This window comes from Ciconia boyciana, chromosome 5, assembly GCF_034638445.1.
Source record: "Ciconia boyciana chromosome 5, ASM3463844v1, whole genome shotgun sequence".
Lineage (NCBI taxonomy): Eukaryota > Metazoa > Chordata > Aves > Ciconiiformes > Ciconiidae > Ciconia > Ciconia boyciana.
This window is the reverse complement of record NC_132938.1, coordinates 61,506,103-61,522,717: the sequence shown is the minus strand read 5'-3', so window position 1 is coordinate 61,522,717 and position 16,615 is coordinate 61,506,103. Positions and strand designations below refer to the sequence as shown.

Genomic DNA, 16,615 nt, shown 5'->3' with positions numbered 1-16,615 from the left:
AGCGAGTAAAATGTGCAAAGTAATTAAATCTACACACACTTAACTCAGTTAAGAAAAATCATAGCAGCTTCTGGTGCTGAGCTTTCACCTCCTGTACCCAGGGTTTTAAATGTCCAAGTTAAAAGCTTGTCTCTGAATCAACAGCTGTCATCCAAAAATCCTAACCTGGGAGGAACTTTCTTTAGTTTAAAAGTGCATTATTTCCTTCTCTTTGGATTATGACACTCACTTCTCACAGTATATTTGTCTGCTTAATACATCACTTTTTGTACTCATGTCCCTCCTGAAAAAGAAGCTATTTCCTTGGGTCTTCAATTCCTGATCTCCACCCTATGTGCTCCTTAAAAATCTCACTGGAAGTTTTCACAATTGGAGTTTCAAGACTTTCCAGCCCATGATGATCTGGCCCAAGAACAAGCCTGAAACAGGCGGAGGTAGTTTTGCACTCACTCCTTTAGTACCAACCATGTAGGTACTTCAAGATTGCTAGAGAAGAGAAACAAACAGGTTGCATGCACGAGTATAAAGCATGCGAGTATCATAACCCTCACCCCTAGTACTCGTACCAGGCTGATTTGCTGTCTGCACAGCCAAATATACTAGTGCAAACACCTATGAAGCATACAGACCCTTCCTTACACTGGCCCAGGTCACCCTGCTGCAGGGCACTGCAGACAAAATTAGAAGTGCCACCAACTGAGTACCTCAGATATCAGGATTACACTATTTACAGAGGCATGGTAAGAAAACCCAGAGGTACACTATACTAAAAGGCATGCTCCTTTAAAATCTTAAGGAATATTTTAAAAACAAATGAAGATTAAACAACAGATTTAGTTTGAAAAAACAAAGTTTTGAGTCAGTTTGGTCTTAATCATTGTACTGTACTGAAGGCTAACAACTGTAGTCCCTTGTACACAAAACCAGCCCAAAACACAAAAATACAATGCTGAGGTAGAAAAAAAAAATCAGTTCTCAGCTCTGGCATCAAACACTTATCTTCAAAAATATTTGTCTGTTCAGATATTTTCACAATGTATGCAAGTATTAATGCAGCACACTATCGTAAGGCATATAGATGTCCTTCCTGGTCAAGTATATTTTTGTGATGTTGAGCAAAAACATTTGGTAGCTCAGGGTTTTCATGCCCGGATTGCTTTCTCCTGCCAAAACAGAAAACAGTTAGGAGCTGGCAATGCTACCGAAATACAGGACATTTGGTGGAAGCAATACTCAGAGACTACACTGAACTACATCCACAGTAACTAAACATACAATTAGGTGGCTTTCCACCCCACAGCCTAAGCAAAAGTATTGCTATCATCTACCATTAGATATGTCACCCAGTGATGGCCAGCCTTTCCCCTCCTGAAGTCCGCAGGTAAATGGGTCTCCTGCTCCAGCTGAAGTCAAGCACCAGTACCTAAGTGCTCCTGAACCACACGGCATTTTCTTTTTAATGGGATAAAAAGGGTGATCTTAAAATATACTTCAAAATAGGACAGACATAAATAACATGTTCCATATTATAACTGTATATTATTTTAAAAAGCAAGAGAAGGGAGTACAGTTGCTAAAATGGCAGGTTTACCCAAATTCCTTCTATTAGAATCACTGTAATTAAACTGTGCAGAACAGTATATTCCTGTCTTAAGTTGCAATAGATGCAAAACAAGTATTGATCTACATTGTACAACTTAATTAAAACTTGTCCTGGAGATGCTACTAATGAATGTAATTAGATAGTGTGTTTGATGTCACAAACTTCTTCATGACATGCTAACTAAGGAAAAAAGTAGAAAAAGTGCTCTTTTTCAAACATCAGATCATAAAAAGAACATGATACAACTAAATATTGTATTATCTTTCTATCAACGACAATTTTTAAATTGCTATTATTAACTTCAATTTCAAAATAATTTGCTGCATATGAAAAGATAATACAACCCATTCAACTCTAACTCAAGTCAGTGGGAATTTTCCTACTGGTGAGTCAGCCAGCAGAGCTGAATACTAAATCTCCAGTTAGAGAAGACTCAATTCCTCCCTCATTTCAGTAGAATTCTGCATAGAGCAAAATAAATAGGAGAGGACGGGATACACCTTTTGACAGGTGCCACACAGTAACCCAAAATTCACACGCCAGGAAGACAAAAGCCACAAGTGACTAAGCTCCCCCTGTGCCTGGGCTGCTCTGGAGACCAGAGAGGCTCCCGGCACAGCTCAGACAGCTCCGAGGGGCTGCTAAGGCACAGCAGACTCTCCAGCTGCCCTGTGGGCTTCTGCCCAGGACTGCTTTCACAGTGTATCTTCTAAAATACTGCATTACATTGATCTGCTCTGAGGAATATATTTAGCCAGTACTTATTCTAAATTGCTTGCAAGGACTGAAATGTTTTGCTTTGAGAATCCCCAAAATTCTGGTATAAACACAAACTACCACTGCTCCATCTAGATACAAGGTATCTGCATCTTCCCCATCACCACCCTACCCAGTCATTTCCAGTACATCTGTCCTTTAACTTGCATCATTGCCAGGTTCCAACCCCACCCTGATTCAGCCTCGAACCAAGCCAGAGCCCCAGCATCCCTTCTCCAAGGGGGTGGCTCCTCTGATCACCCAGCTGCAGGAGCTCCCCACACAGGCTGACAGTGCTACCAGCACTTTTGGGATGCTCTTTCAGGCAGCCTTCCCATCCCACACTGCTGGAGAGGCCACCAGCACGCAGTCCCACTACACAAGTCCATAGGGGCTCAGCACCACCTGTCCTCCCACCACCTTCCAGCCTGGCAAGAACATTATTTTTGCTGAAATGGCTTTCATCAAAAACTGCAGATTGGCCAGGCTGGGGAAGAAACAGCGGGCAAACAGCAGGTAAAGTATGTACCTGCAACATGGAGGAAACCATTTTAGCAGAGACTTTAGAGAAGGGCTGCTGCCACCCCAAACAGATGCTTCCATAACTCACCATGTTGCTACTTGGGAAGGGATGAAGCTTTTTTGCACCTGAACAAGAAACTCTGAAACTGTCTCTGGTTCGACCCACAGCAAGACAGAGAAAGAGACCAGAGGACTTCTCCAGAGCAGCAGAACCGGTTCCTCCCCATCCAACCTGCTACGACCATCATGTGTATTTGGCCATGGCTGTCTAATAACTAACCCAAACACTCAGGTCACTGAAGGAGGTAATTCAGGAGAGCCTCCAACTATGGTGCTTAAGGCTTCCATGCTTCAGGAGGTCTAGTGCCAGCTCCTGTATAGCTTGGGACTCCTGGACCAGCCCCAATGCTGTAGATTCTCCACAGGCATAACCCAGAGTTGTACTCAGCAGCACTTGCGATGTAGGAGAGCTTACCCCACTGAAATGTCTCTAGAAATCATTAGCAACTCTGCTTGGCCCATAACCTTAAAAGCCTCCAAAATAACAGAACTCATTTATTCCCACTTCCTTTCTCCTCAGCACCAGCTAGCTATGTCTCAACAAACAAGCAAGAAACCTCAGAGCTCATAAGCACTCTTAGCATCCGTATTTTTGCCAGCAAACTTGGAAGAGGCATATGCGCACACATTCAAAAATGTTTTCTGCTCATCTCCACCATCAGTGCATCCATCCCACAAGTCCTAATTATTTCTAATGCTCAGTCAAGGGGAACACAAAACCACACAGATCTATATCATCATTAACTTCCATGCCTTTAGGGTAGGATAAATGATGATTAAGTCTAAAGTCATACCACAGCTTTTTTTTCCTCCTTTTTTAATACAGAATAATAGCCCGGGGAATTTGCATACACTCTTGTTCTCAGACAGGCTAGTTACTATGGGTGAGCAATCAAGTTACAATAAAACCAGACGTGATCTAAACCTTTGCCCTGAACTCTAGCTGGTGAATTAGTAGTGTTTTTTCACTCAGGAATCTGACAGGGAGACTGGATACGGCTTTTTACTCAAATGTCCCCGTCACGTTCATACAGCCAGCATTTAGCAGCTTCACTATGGCTACAACAGGGATTGTGGCTGGAAGGAAGCACAAGAAATGCCAGGGCTGATAGCCTCCAACGTTGACCTAAACCAACACTGCAGACCACACTGCAGAGCACCCCATCTGACACAGCCACCAAAAACAGTGCCATGTGGCAGCATTAGTTTGCCCAGGCGAAAGCAGGACAGGTCTGTCATGATGGTACAATGCCTGAAGTAGAAGCCACCGATCCATCGATTTTTTCGGTCACACCACTGAAGCAAGATGGCTCCTCTGGCTCTGGTCTGGAGCAGGATCAGCTGGAGCAGCTTCATTTTCTTCACTCCAATTTCAAAAGGGAAAAAAAAACCAAACAAACCCAAAAACAACAGAAAAAAAATCCCCCACCAACAGGCTAAAACACTGAGCACTTCTGATCCTACCAGCCACACAGCCTCCTGCCATTTCAGCATCTAAGGATCTTCCAGAAAAACCTTCATTGCTCACACTGGGGCAAAATCTCTGCAGGCATACTAAAGACTGAACTCTTCTGGGTTGCTATGGTCTTTGAGCTGATTTCCAATAAATCCTTATACACCACAGTAGTACTGCTCTTCAGCAGCACCATTTGCAAGCGAAGGCTTACCACAGGGCATGCTCTACCAACGTTTATCCTGACAAATTGCTCTAGAACAGGCAAAATGGTCGGGATAGCAAAAGCTGATGGAGTTTATGCCATGAAGCTGTAAAGCCATAAGAACCTTTTTTATTTCACTGAAATACACCTAGAGCAGGAGGAAAAGAACATCCTCTTTGACTAAATCAATAACCTATAAGTACAGTTTCCATCACAAAATAAACAGGAGCAAAACAACCTTCCTTAAATCTTCCATAAATATTTCAAAACACCATAGGATTTCTAAAGTAGCACATTTTTAAACAATAACATTTGAATCAAAATGTTTTGTTTTAAACAACTGAAGCAAAACTCTGCCTTAATACATTTGTTCAGAATTGAACAGGAATCTGAACCTTGTTTTGGGTAACCTGAACTCCCATGTGAAAAAAAGGCGTGAATCAAGCACTCCTACATCCTCCTGCAGCTCCTGGCCCCCTTTGCACAGCACTGTGCAGGACATAGCCACCCATGGAAAGGTCAGAGCTACCTCAAGGTAGCCCCATCTCTGACCCAACACTCATAGCTTGTGGGAGCAACCACATTTAAAATACTTGTGAGAAACCTCTCATGGGAATACTCACACACTTCCAATTAAGCATGAGGTGAAACGCTCTGCTGGATGGGGGTCAAGGTGCACGACAAGATGCAACAGCAGCGCTTTGCAGCAAACCCTCATTGGGAGGTCTCCTGAATAGCATTACAGGCTTTCAACTAAGCTTCACGCCTCTGCTCTCCTCCTCTTTTCCAAGGCAGGGGGTATAGCTGCCAAAGACATCATAATTAACGGAGCTGGTTTCTCCTTGCACTGCATACTTCCCCATCCTTCCTCCTGCACTCCTGGAGTTCACAGCACTACCAAGACACACTGACCGCAGAGAACTCTTCATCATCATGAGTCAAAGTTTTCCTGCTTCATAAATCTTCGCCCGTTTTATTGCAGTATTGTTGCCATTCATTTTCCAACTGTTTTCCCTGTTGTGTCAAGTATTTCTTCAAGAAGTATAAATCCAAGACGCTCCAACAAGTGACAGTCAAAAATAATGCAAGAAAGCAAAAACAAATGAAAAAAATAAACTCTTGAAAGACATCAAAGTCATGAGGGAGCAGATGCTTTGTATTAATTAACTACACTGAGTTGGGACAAAAAACCATGCAGGCAAGAACCTCAGAAACATTTCCATCAGTGAAAACCAGCTACAGTGGAGTGCAAGCTGTAGCAGTACCTATTATTTATAGCCCACTGGAGGAAGAAAATATATATACTACTTAATGAACTCACAAACTAATATTAACTGCAGATTTATATTTTATTACGTTGGCTTCATTCTGCTCTAAGTTTTCTCATGATTCCCTTTCATAGCAAGAGCCAAAACGCTAGAATCTGCATCACAGATTTGTAGGTTTTTAAGGCCAGATGGACAACTGCAATCATAACATCAGCCAGAGAATTTTACCCAGTAATTTCTGCATTATGTGTGTAATTTGTTTGAACACGCTGTTTACGAGTAGTGTGATACTGCCCTTTGACAAAGTTCTTTGGGTTGGCTGCATTTTTTCGCAGCAGGCACAACACTGGCTGCAGCTCCAGGGAGTGGGACCAAAAGCTCACTTCGGTAACTGGACCCACTAAAACAAATAGGAAACTGCAGATTTTTTCCTTACAAGGACTTGCACTCAAGACAAGAGGCAGTCATTTGTTCTTCCCACCATACATAACTTAAAAGCAGAAGTGGTCAGGAGATTATCAGCCTGACACCAACGTGCCTGGAAACTTAAAAACTCCAGTATGGTTTTCTTTTTTTTAATGGCAAACACTACTACCATTCCCCCAAAATCACCATTTAATTGAAAAGGAATTATTCCCTGTGAAGGAAGTCAGTAAAATGCTTCCAGCCCCACTCATAAGATCCACTGGAAACAATGCTGTACCAACACAATAGCGGATCTCTGAGCTGGCTGCAGCACAAATCTTTTGGAGAAACCATCTGGGCAAGTATCAGCCTGCCATTAAGAATGAAAAAGAAGGTTCCACTGAAGGCAAGATACCTGCAACCTGACAACCAGTCTGCATGGAGAAACAAAATACCAGTGCTGCCTGCAGACCCAGGGTATCTGCAAATGGTTGAAGGAGTCTGCCAGTTTCTTGAAGACCCTACCTTAAAGCAAGCACCTTATTAAGCACTCACATAAAGTCAAGCCCTAAAATCCTAACAGCTTCCCAATGCAATCAAAACACCTGCTGGCAGTGCCAAGATGAAATCTCACCTTCTTCCCTAAATCAGAGCATTACCAACTAAAAGCAATACGGTCTCTGTTCCTAAAAGGTATCCTAAAAGACATGGAGAAATTCTGTTATGCATATAACTAAACTCAACAAAAGGAAAGAAACTCAGCACAGACACATCCAGAGCTGTCAAGGCTGTCAGCTTTCACTACCAGTGGACTTGCAAGACCTCACTGTCCAGCACCAATAAAGCCTTCCTGTTGACAATAATGACTACTCTGCTGCCACTGAGTTCACTCAAGTAGAAAAAAAAGGAACTGACATAATGCTTAGATAGCATTCAGGAGCAAAAAAAAATGTTTAAGATGATCTGTTGGCTTTTCCGGGGGATTGACAGTTTATTCCTTCTGTTTCTTTTGAGGGAAGAGGGTGGAGGTTGCTAGTGGGAACAGCACATTGCCAACACATTTTAGGAAGAAATTGCACATGAACATTAGTAAAGCAAAGATGGATAAACCAAAATGACTGAGTTTTTTGGAGAAATTAACTTACAAAGGCAAGTACGCAGATAGTTTCCTCAACTAGTTTCACTGGTTTGGGACATGCAAAACAGTTTAAAAAAAAAGATACAAGTCCACCCAGAAACATCATGAAATGCACACTACTGATGCTGAATAACTAATTTCCTCCCAGGTCTTTCTCCATCCCCTCAGAAAATTACAAAGTTCAAACTGGTTGTTCTGACTTATTTCTAACATTAAGTGATCCAGGCTAGAGAACCCAGGAGTTAATACCTTGGCAAGAAACTTCAGTACTGCCCCCTGCACCAAAATGAAGCAGCTGGCATGAAAGCCTGCAAGCCCAGGGTCCTACCCTCTCTCCTACAGGCTCAATACCTAGAAGCTCTCAACTTCTAAACCTAGAAGCCACCTAAACCTAGAAGCTCTCAACTTCTGTGGAGGATTGCCTCCTCTCCATGCACACCCCACAAGGCACAGTTTGCTCAGGAGCACACCAGCTGACCCCCTGCTGATGCTGAGGAGCTTGCCAGGGGGAAGATGAAGGGCAGGAGTCACCTTCTCTCTCAGGGCTGCCAGACCAGCTCATGTAGGTAATTCCCTGATTTTCTGTGATAGTACATGATACATCGCCTTCTCCAGGAGGCATCTCTCATCCTTCCAGCTGGATCCTTCCATCCTGGGCAGCTCTACCTGGTCAGAGTCCTCCTAACATACCTCCTGCACAATGCAAATACCAGGGAAGAGGTAGAGAAAAGGAGGGTGTTTCCTGCCACCGACACCCCCAGTGAGACAGTCACAGCATGCACTGAATGCTCCCATGGCAATTATTCTGGCCCAAAGCATCTTTAGTCCTCTTTGCAAAGCAGAAGCAGGAAGGCTGTGCTCATACGCACAGCCCAGGGCAGCCTGCAGGTCCCAGCAGCCTTGTCCACAGCAGGCAACGTGCCACTGGACCTCTGCAAACAGCTACCCATCACCTCCCACCTCCCAAACCCAGAAGGCAAGTGCTGCGAATCACAGTGCTTATGTCTCCTCCCCTCTCGACTAGCTTCCTTGCAGAAGACAGGGATAATTGCTTTCTACCTCCAAGAGGATAAGCGCATTAAACCTTCGGAGAGGCTCAGATACTGCACTGACCAAAGCCATAGCAAATACCAAAACTGAGACTGTAAGAGATATAATAGGTCAAAGAGACAACTAAAAGGGTAACAAATCCCTAGAGAGACCTAAGCTACTGAAGGCCAGTGCTCAAGTTTGCCGATACAGCTGGCTGTGAAAGCAACTGTGGCAGCAAACGCTTTCACCTTAGCAAAACCTGTCACCTCAGTGTCCAGCTGGTTGCAGAGCAGAGTGAGGGACAGGCACGACGTGAACACAGAAGATAATCCATCTCTCTGTTCTGCCTGTGCCAAAAAACAGGGACATCTTAAGAACAAAATATATTTTCAAAGGAAAAAAGGATTCTCTACTAGCTTTTGTAACACACAACAATTTTACAGCAGAGATGAAAGAAAATGAGTTTAGTAAAGAGTAAGTGGTAAAAAAAAAGTGTTCATTCCAATGCAATCATTAACATAGTATTTCTGCAACATTCTCTGAGTAAAGAAAAATACCTAGCTCAAGTCCATCCTGGTTGAAATGAGGCCCCATCTCTCACCAGTACTTTTGGTCAGTGAGAAAGGTGCACTTATGACAGATATTTCAATTCTGTGTTTAGATGTTTTACTATAAGCACAAGTTTGGGGATTTTTTTTTAAACCTTTTTAATGGATAGCAGGCTGAGTATCTGCTGAAGAGCTCACTGAATACTCTTTCCTCCATAGAAGTGAGCACTTAATAACCAAGAAATTCAGTGCTTCTACAACGTGACCGATCTGTGTGCATTTGTTTTTTTTACATCTCATTTTGCCCTTGAACCACATACAGATTTAATTTATTTCCTAAAGAGGAAGTTAGAATATTAAAAAAAACGGCCAAAAAAGTTTGTTTTCTTTTTATTTTGGGGCAGGGTCTCACTTCCCTGACTTCCCTGAGCAATGTTTAAAGCTAGTCTCTATTCAAGAATATACATACCTGCACACTTACAGGAACAGACCACTAAAAACGTAGCTCCAAGTCAGAAAGACTGGGGAGATCTAACAGCCCCACTTCTGCTCAAGAACCTAAAGCCAACAGGGTCCAACACCATCACTCAGCTGAGCAATCTCAGCTGGACTTTCCTGTGCTCGCTCAGCGCATGATGGAAACAAGCATGCCTGCAGAAGCAGCACAGAAATCCTCGGAACAATAAAGTGTAAAACCAGCAAGATCAGAGAGCAAGGCACCACATAATAAACTGTCCTGGCTTTGCAATTTCTGCCAGATTTTACAAAATCTTGCTCCCATCTCCCCCCCAAGCCTGCTGCAAAACACCTTGTATTTTAGTGAAAAGAATAAACATTTATTTACAGGTGAGATCTTGTTTTCTTATCTAACAGAAAGAACACCAGACATGGAGATGGACTGTATACTGGAGCTAAAAAGTTAGGTAACAGTGGGAGAGTTAACAGTGGAGGGGGAAGAAGCTGTCAGACAAACCCACTAAATCTAAACCCCTTTCTCTAGTGGCACCTGCCAGTTTACTTATCTGCAAATTGATGTGCAAATAGCTGCTTTATACATCAAATTATGGTGTCAACATTTACGACACTATAAGCATACCGTCTGTCAGTGGATCTGTTTAAGACGGTTTGCCTGTTTTCCACTATTTATTGCAATTTTTAAGATAAGCTTCAAAAGAAAACAGGTACTATCTTGGAGTCAATCTTTGCTATTGTCTATTTCCCTTTTTTTAAACATGTGTCATTAGGCAGCAATGCTTTTAGTCATATACTTAAAAGTGCTGTGTTTCAAATGTTGTTTTACTGTCAAAAGGATAGTAGTTTCCATTTTAAAGCCATGACTGAGTCATTCTAAACCTCTTGAAAAGCCATATATCACACATCAGACTGATCCCAAAAAGACCATTAGACATGAGCTGTCCTTCCTCATACCAGTAATTCCACTGCAGTAAATTTAAAAGTTAATGGGATTACTCCTGTGAGTAAAATAAACACACGGCACTGATGCTATGCTCTGCTATCATGGAAAGCACACGGGGAACCATTCCAATACATGAAATTAAGAACAGATACCTCCTCAAAGCCTCCTTACAAAGCACTGTGAGCAGACTGAAATGTGTCCAAACTCACCCATTCTGCATACACAAGGTATATGCATGCTAGCAGTACTTAATACCTACAGAATTACACAAAATGCAATAGCTGCGTGAATGTATGACATACAAAGCCAAGCTACTATGAGCAACCTAATAAGCCAAGTGTTCTGATCATGTGTATTTTTACCCAAAGCATTAGACTAATTGGAATACACTGATATTAAAATTACGACTATTTTCACACCTGCTTCTACTAAATACACAAAAAACCTCCTTGAAAAATACTTCATTCACTGATTAAAGATAAATATTGTGATGTTACACCTAAATATGCATTTATCCAGTGTGCCATGACACAGAAATTATATGTCAGTATGAAACAACACACAGAAGTCAACACACTGAGAACAGGTAGGCTCATTCCAGGCTCTGGCATGAATAATCTGCAAATGACAACCTTCCTTTATTTTTGCCTGCACCAGACCCACCCCTTTAATTGTACTCATTTATTCATTCATTCAAATTAAAAATGATACAGTAAGATAAAGCAAGCTTCAAAAAAACCCTGGAAGAATTAAGAGGAAGAGGACCAAATGCAGGAGTTTGGTGTAACTAAAGAATATCCTTCTAGTCTTAAAACAAATACAACACATTTCAAAGTCAGACTCATTTTGTCTTTGTCACCTTTGTCTATGTAAGTCAATGTCATTACTTCAAACTGTATTTCTTCTGATTTGCTTAACAATATACTTCACTGTTACAGCACTGCATCATCAGCACTTACTTCTGCCGAAAAGCCCTAAAATGAAATATACTTTGTATTTAAAGACAATTATGCAAGCATGTTGTGGAATTACTTTGTTACAAGCAATCAGATATAGTGTACTCCATTCTTTTAATTTGCCTGCATGACACTTTTTAAGGTCATCTGGGTGACATCCAAATGAGATCTGCAAACCAATCCAAATCCACATGCGATGCATAACAAATTATGAAGTTTAGGGTGGAGGGGAGGTCTTTAAACGATTCCTTCGTTCATTCTGCGTTTTACATAAATAATTTATATAAGCCACTTCCTAAACCCTAGTACTTACAACAGAAAGATTTAAAACAAATACATTTTTAAACTAAAGGAGGTGCAGGAAGCCCAGTTGCATACTGCAGGGCTGCCTCTCACACCCCTTCATCATACGGAATGCATTTTAAAGTAATAATGTACTTCCGAAATACCAGCACTTCAAAAGTGTGTAATACTTCCAGTGTACTCTTTGGAATATTTTTTTTGTGACTAATTTCTGAATTTGTAAAAATAGTCAGAGGGAAGAAGGAAATCTCTGGTTCTAATCAATGAACTCTGCTAAAGAGTTAAAAATAATGGCTAAACAATACTTGAAAATGCATGAAATAGCATTGAGCCTTCATCCTTCACTACATGTTTTGCTTTTAGTATATAAACTGAGAAAAGGTGATTGAAATAAAAATCTGTTTTCTTTCCCTATTATAGGAAAACCTGGGAAAAAAAATTAATTCAGTTTTCCCAATGTATATCCTTCAACCCATAACTGGAGATATATCTATGAAGGTGATCAGGTTTATGATACAGGCTGGGCACTTGATACTTCCCCATTAAAATGGCAGGAGCTTCTGAAACTCAGTTGCCCTTCCAAAAACCTATTTCCATGCCAAGGAACCCAAACACCGAATTTACATTTTTTTCCTCTAAATCTTAACCTAGATTTTTAAAGCATTTTCCCCTAAGTGTCCCTCCACTAGAGGGTAAAACATAAAATCATGCACTGTGAATTGTTAACTGCATGTATCTTATCCTATGGTCACTGTGTATTACAGTAAGATTTAGAGAAACAAAAAGATGCGACACAGGGTTAAAGAAAAAAGTAATTATGAGAATTTGTCATCCTCTATGCAACTACATACATGTTACATACCTACACAGCACAGAATATCTAGCTAGTTGTTTAAGCATGGTGAGTAGGATGAGGAATAATAAAAACAAAATGCAGAAAAAACAATACCACCAACTTTTGAAAATCTTATTCACAGGTCTAAGATGGCTACCTCCATCTGAGCAACAGTAAAGTTCCCAACCAGCTGAACATGACAACTAACCCCAGGGGAGGATCTCTCTCATCAGAGCCCAGGAGCAGCCAAACTGAACTTCTCAAACCCAAACCGGTGACAAGTGTCAGTGGCATACGGCTAGGCAGGTGGACTTCAGCATCTGAGGTTTCTCATGCATTAGGCTTCACGTACTGCAGGGTGAGCCGTTCCCAGAAGTGGAGCTGTTCAGTAGTAATTGGCAAAGGAGACATGCTGTGAGAAGCACTTGTCAAATAATGCTTGTTTACAAATAAATCTCCGAGCAGCAAAGGACAGCAGCTATTGAGTAAGTTCAGGTCTGCAGTCAGACCCCTCCTACCAGCAGTCTTTTAGCTTTGCATTTACTGAAGAGACAAGCATGAGAGAGCAGCAGTCGGAAAAGTAGCGGGAGAGAGACCCTGAAGCAAGCATTCACACTGCTGAGCATTACTGTAATATTCCCCCGCAACCTCCCTGTAAAGACGACACTAAATCCGTTTGCTAGGCAGCTTCGTTAATTCTTTCCAGTACCATTTCCTGTCATGTAAAAGTCCTATTCTGCAGCTGCCTGTTCGTGCAGAGACACCTCTACGCTCGGCGAACGGTCCCACTGACTCCATGAGTACTACCCAGATTTTCCAAGAACTGGCAAGGATGACCAAGACAGGGCTCGGAGCATCTGCCGGTCTCTCGGCAATGTATTAGGGCAGACCAGAGCACACAGGACAGTGTGCCTCCCAACAGGCAGGTGAGTAACGGGGAGAGCCCTTTGAAAGCAGCCACACTGCCTCCCCAGCATCGCTCCCACGGGTGAACTCATCCGAAACCGCGTGGGGGCAGAAGGATTGGGCCCACCGTTATCTTACCAAGGCAAAGCCATTTCCATCATCCCCCAAACCAACGCACTTCCTGAACATTTGATATCTTCACATACAGAGGAACAGCATTTTCCCTTTCCTCCGCACTTTTTTTTTTTTTTTTTTTTAAGAAAACTGTGATTCACATTATTCTCGCTCTCCAAAATAAATTACAGCTAGCTGGTTACCTCAGGCCACATCTTTGAAATTCTGGTACGGTTTTCCTTCACCAACCCCCCTGCATACCTCCTCCTTCTAAAGGAGTTTCACAAATAATTACGGTGCATCATGAAACCAACCCGCTATGAGCAGCCGGCATCCCCTTCAGATGCTGAACTTCTCCACCCATTGCTTTCACATTACAGCCTGCCCGCGGATCCAAAAATAATCATTAAAAGCCCCAAGCAGTGCCCACACCACGTACAGGGAAAGAAACAGTCCGGGTTGAAAGCCTGGAAGTACCCTGGCTTGACAAGAAGCCTGGACACATGGTTTTGGCTATTGGCCTCACAGAGATTAAACGTACAAAAAAGAAAAAAAAAATCAGTCCCCAGCAGTCACGCTCCGCTGCGTTGCGGGTTAAATACCGGCACCTCCGCGGCTTCCTCTCCTTTTTATATATGTATTTTAAGCCGCGAAGTAAACGCACTGCGACCAGCGCTTGCAGGGCTCCTCACCGGGACCTCCCCCAGCCCGCCCCGGCACCGCCGAGCCCCGGCCAGCCCCGCTCCCGCTCCGCCTGCCCGCACCCCCGCAAGACCCCCCACCCGGTGCAAACTCCCCCGTGCAAAGCCCTGCATCACGGCCGTGCAGCCCGCCCCGTGCAAAGCTCTGCAAACGCACCCGCGCGAATGCACCTGTGCAACTCCCCCGGTGCAAACCGCTAGAAACACAGCCGTGCAAACCCACCCGTGCAAAGGCAACTATGCAACACACACCCCACCCTACCCGCCCCCCCAAAAAGACACACCGCAAAACGCGTCCGTGCCAAGGCATCTGTGCAAACCCACCCGTGCAAGCCTGCCCGCGCCCGGAGGCAGCGCTGCCTCCCCGCTCCCGACCCGGGGGACGCGCAGCGGCCGCTGCCACCTCCCTTCCCCAGGACTCCCCCAGCCCCGTGGGCCGGTGTCGCCCGCTTCCCCCCGCGCGGCATCCGCCTCCCCGCGGGCAGAGCCCCGCTTCGCCTCCCCCGAAATGTTCCAAAATTGAGTCAGGTGAGCCCGAAGCAGCGCACGGCCGCGCAGCCCCCCTCCTCGCCGGGCGCTGCCCCGACGGCCCGGCCGCCCCGTCCCCGCTCACCCTCGCTGCCGGGGCTGGCCAGCAGACTCCGGAGCGCGGCACACAGCAGCAACGGCAGGAAGCACGTCCAACCGGGAGCCGGCGCCCCGGCGCGGCCGGCCCAGCCGCCGGCGCCCCGCGGCCCCATCCCGCCGCCCCTCAGCGCATGGGGCGGCGGCTCCCCCCGGGCGCTGTCCGCTCGGGTCGGCTCGGGACGGGACGGGGCAGGCGGGCAGCGCGGCTCCGCTCCGCTCCCGTCCAGCCGCCGACGCGACTGGGGAGCCGGGGGGCGGGGAGGGGGGAGGCGGCCCCGCGCCGCCGCGGATACGCCCCCGACGGGGCGGACCCGCCGCCGTCGCCATCCCGAGCGGGGGACGGCGCCCGCCGCGCCTCGGGACGCCCCGGGCGCAGCGGGGACCGCAGCTAAAATGGCTGCCCTGCGGGAACAGCCCCCCCGGACCCGTGGGGGAGAGCGGGCGGCAGCGCTGTCCCTGCGGGGCGTCCCTCGGGAGCCCGCTGAGGGGGGACGGGGAGCCCCAGTGCTCCCCGCAGCCGCCGCGGGTCGCGGTCCCAAAAACTTCCCCCTCAGCCCTCAGAGCCGGGGAAAGCGCGATTTCACAGGGCGGGCAAGCCTGAGAGGAAGGCTCGTCCCCGGCCAGGAAAGCAAAAATGCCAGAAACTCCGCAATGGAGCCCACAGAAAGATGATTTTTCAGGTGTATTTTACCTCAGGTCACCACCAGAGCACAGCTTTGAATCCAGTGCTGACAACCAGTTTAATAGAAGTTTTCACTGAGGTTTTTTTACCCCTCAGAGCACTAGTCGTCACCCATTTCATCTTCCTAAAAAAATAAATCCCGAAAGTATGAGAAATTAGTTCCTGGAGGTTTATTCACCCAAATCAGTTCCTCCCCTGAGGAGACTACCTCCAGATAAGCCAATAAAAGACAAAACCCCAGCCTTGCAGGTGCACAAGCAGCAAGTCAAGGTTGACCAAAATCCTTCTCACCTGGTGCTGCCTCCTCCATTTCACCCCACTGCCAAGACTTTGGCCTGTTCATTTATATTATAAAAGCAGTAACCAAAGGCTGAGCACCTGCAAAAGGCTCTCCCTCCAGGGAGCAAAGCTCAGGACCAGGGCTCCAAACAAGTTGCAATCAAAATTACAAAATCCCCAAAGCCAGTTTTAAGAGGACAAGTAGTCTTCAACCAGGAACTGCCGACAACACAGCTCTCTATGCTGTCATTGCTCATTTTTTATTCATAAGTAGCTGGACAGTGTGTTTCTGTGCCCTTGTACCATATACAAACCTCAGCTACTGCCAAAATAGAAATGTAGTCCTGAACTGTACATGCATATTATTTTCAAAAGTGTTTGCTGCTTTTGCAAGAGGATTTTCTACGTCGAGCTATTCAACATTTTTACTGCCACCAGGAGGACAAGGAAGGGGCTTTGCTTTACAACATGAGGTACATCAGTAAAGTTGCCAGCCAAATGAAAAGTATGGCATGCGTCCGTTTACAGCAGTGCATCAGATCTTCACTATTCAAATATCCTCCTAGTCATTCAAAAGGCACCAAGTAGTTCAAAAGGCACTAGTCCTAGTAGTTCAAAAGGCACTAAGGTTTGCCATCAGACCACCCCTGCATAAAGCTGCATGGCCAGGTCCTCAGCTGGAATAAATCACAGCTGAGAACATCTGACCCCAGCCCTGCATCAGATTTAGGATGGGGGTAGCACCATGTGGTATACTCATTTCTAGGGATTTGCCATCTGTAGAAGCAGTGGTAAGTTGTGCCTG

At 45.0% G+C, this 16,615-nt stretch overlaps 1 protein-coding gene across 11 annotated transcripts in view; it reads right to left on the bottom strand.

The window, feature by feature from the left end:
* Nucleotides 1-15,095, bottom strand: part of EPHA5 (EPH receptor A5) — a 213,266-nt gene extending 198,171 nt beyond the window's left edge. For all 11 annotated transcript variants that reach the window (XM_072861294.1, XM_072861291.1, XM_072861292.1 and 8 more), the window contains exon 1: nt 14,836-15,095. In XM_072861294.1, coding sequence (XP_072717395.1) covers nt 14,836-14,962 — 127 coding nt within the window. In that variant the 5' untranslated portion in view covers nt 14,963-15,095. The remainder of the gene's footprint in view (nt 1-14,835) is intronic.
* Between the last annotated feature and the right edge of the window lie 1,520 nt (nt 15,096-16,615).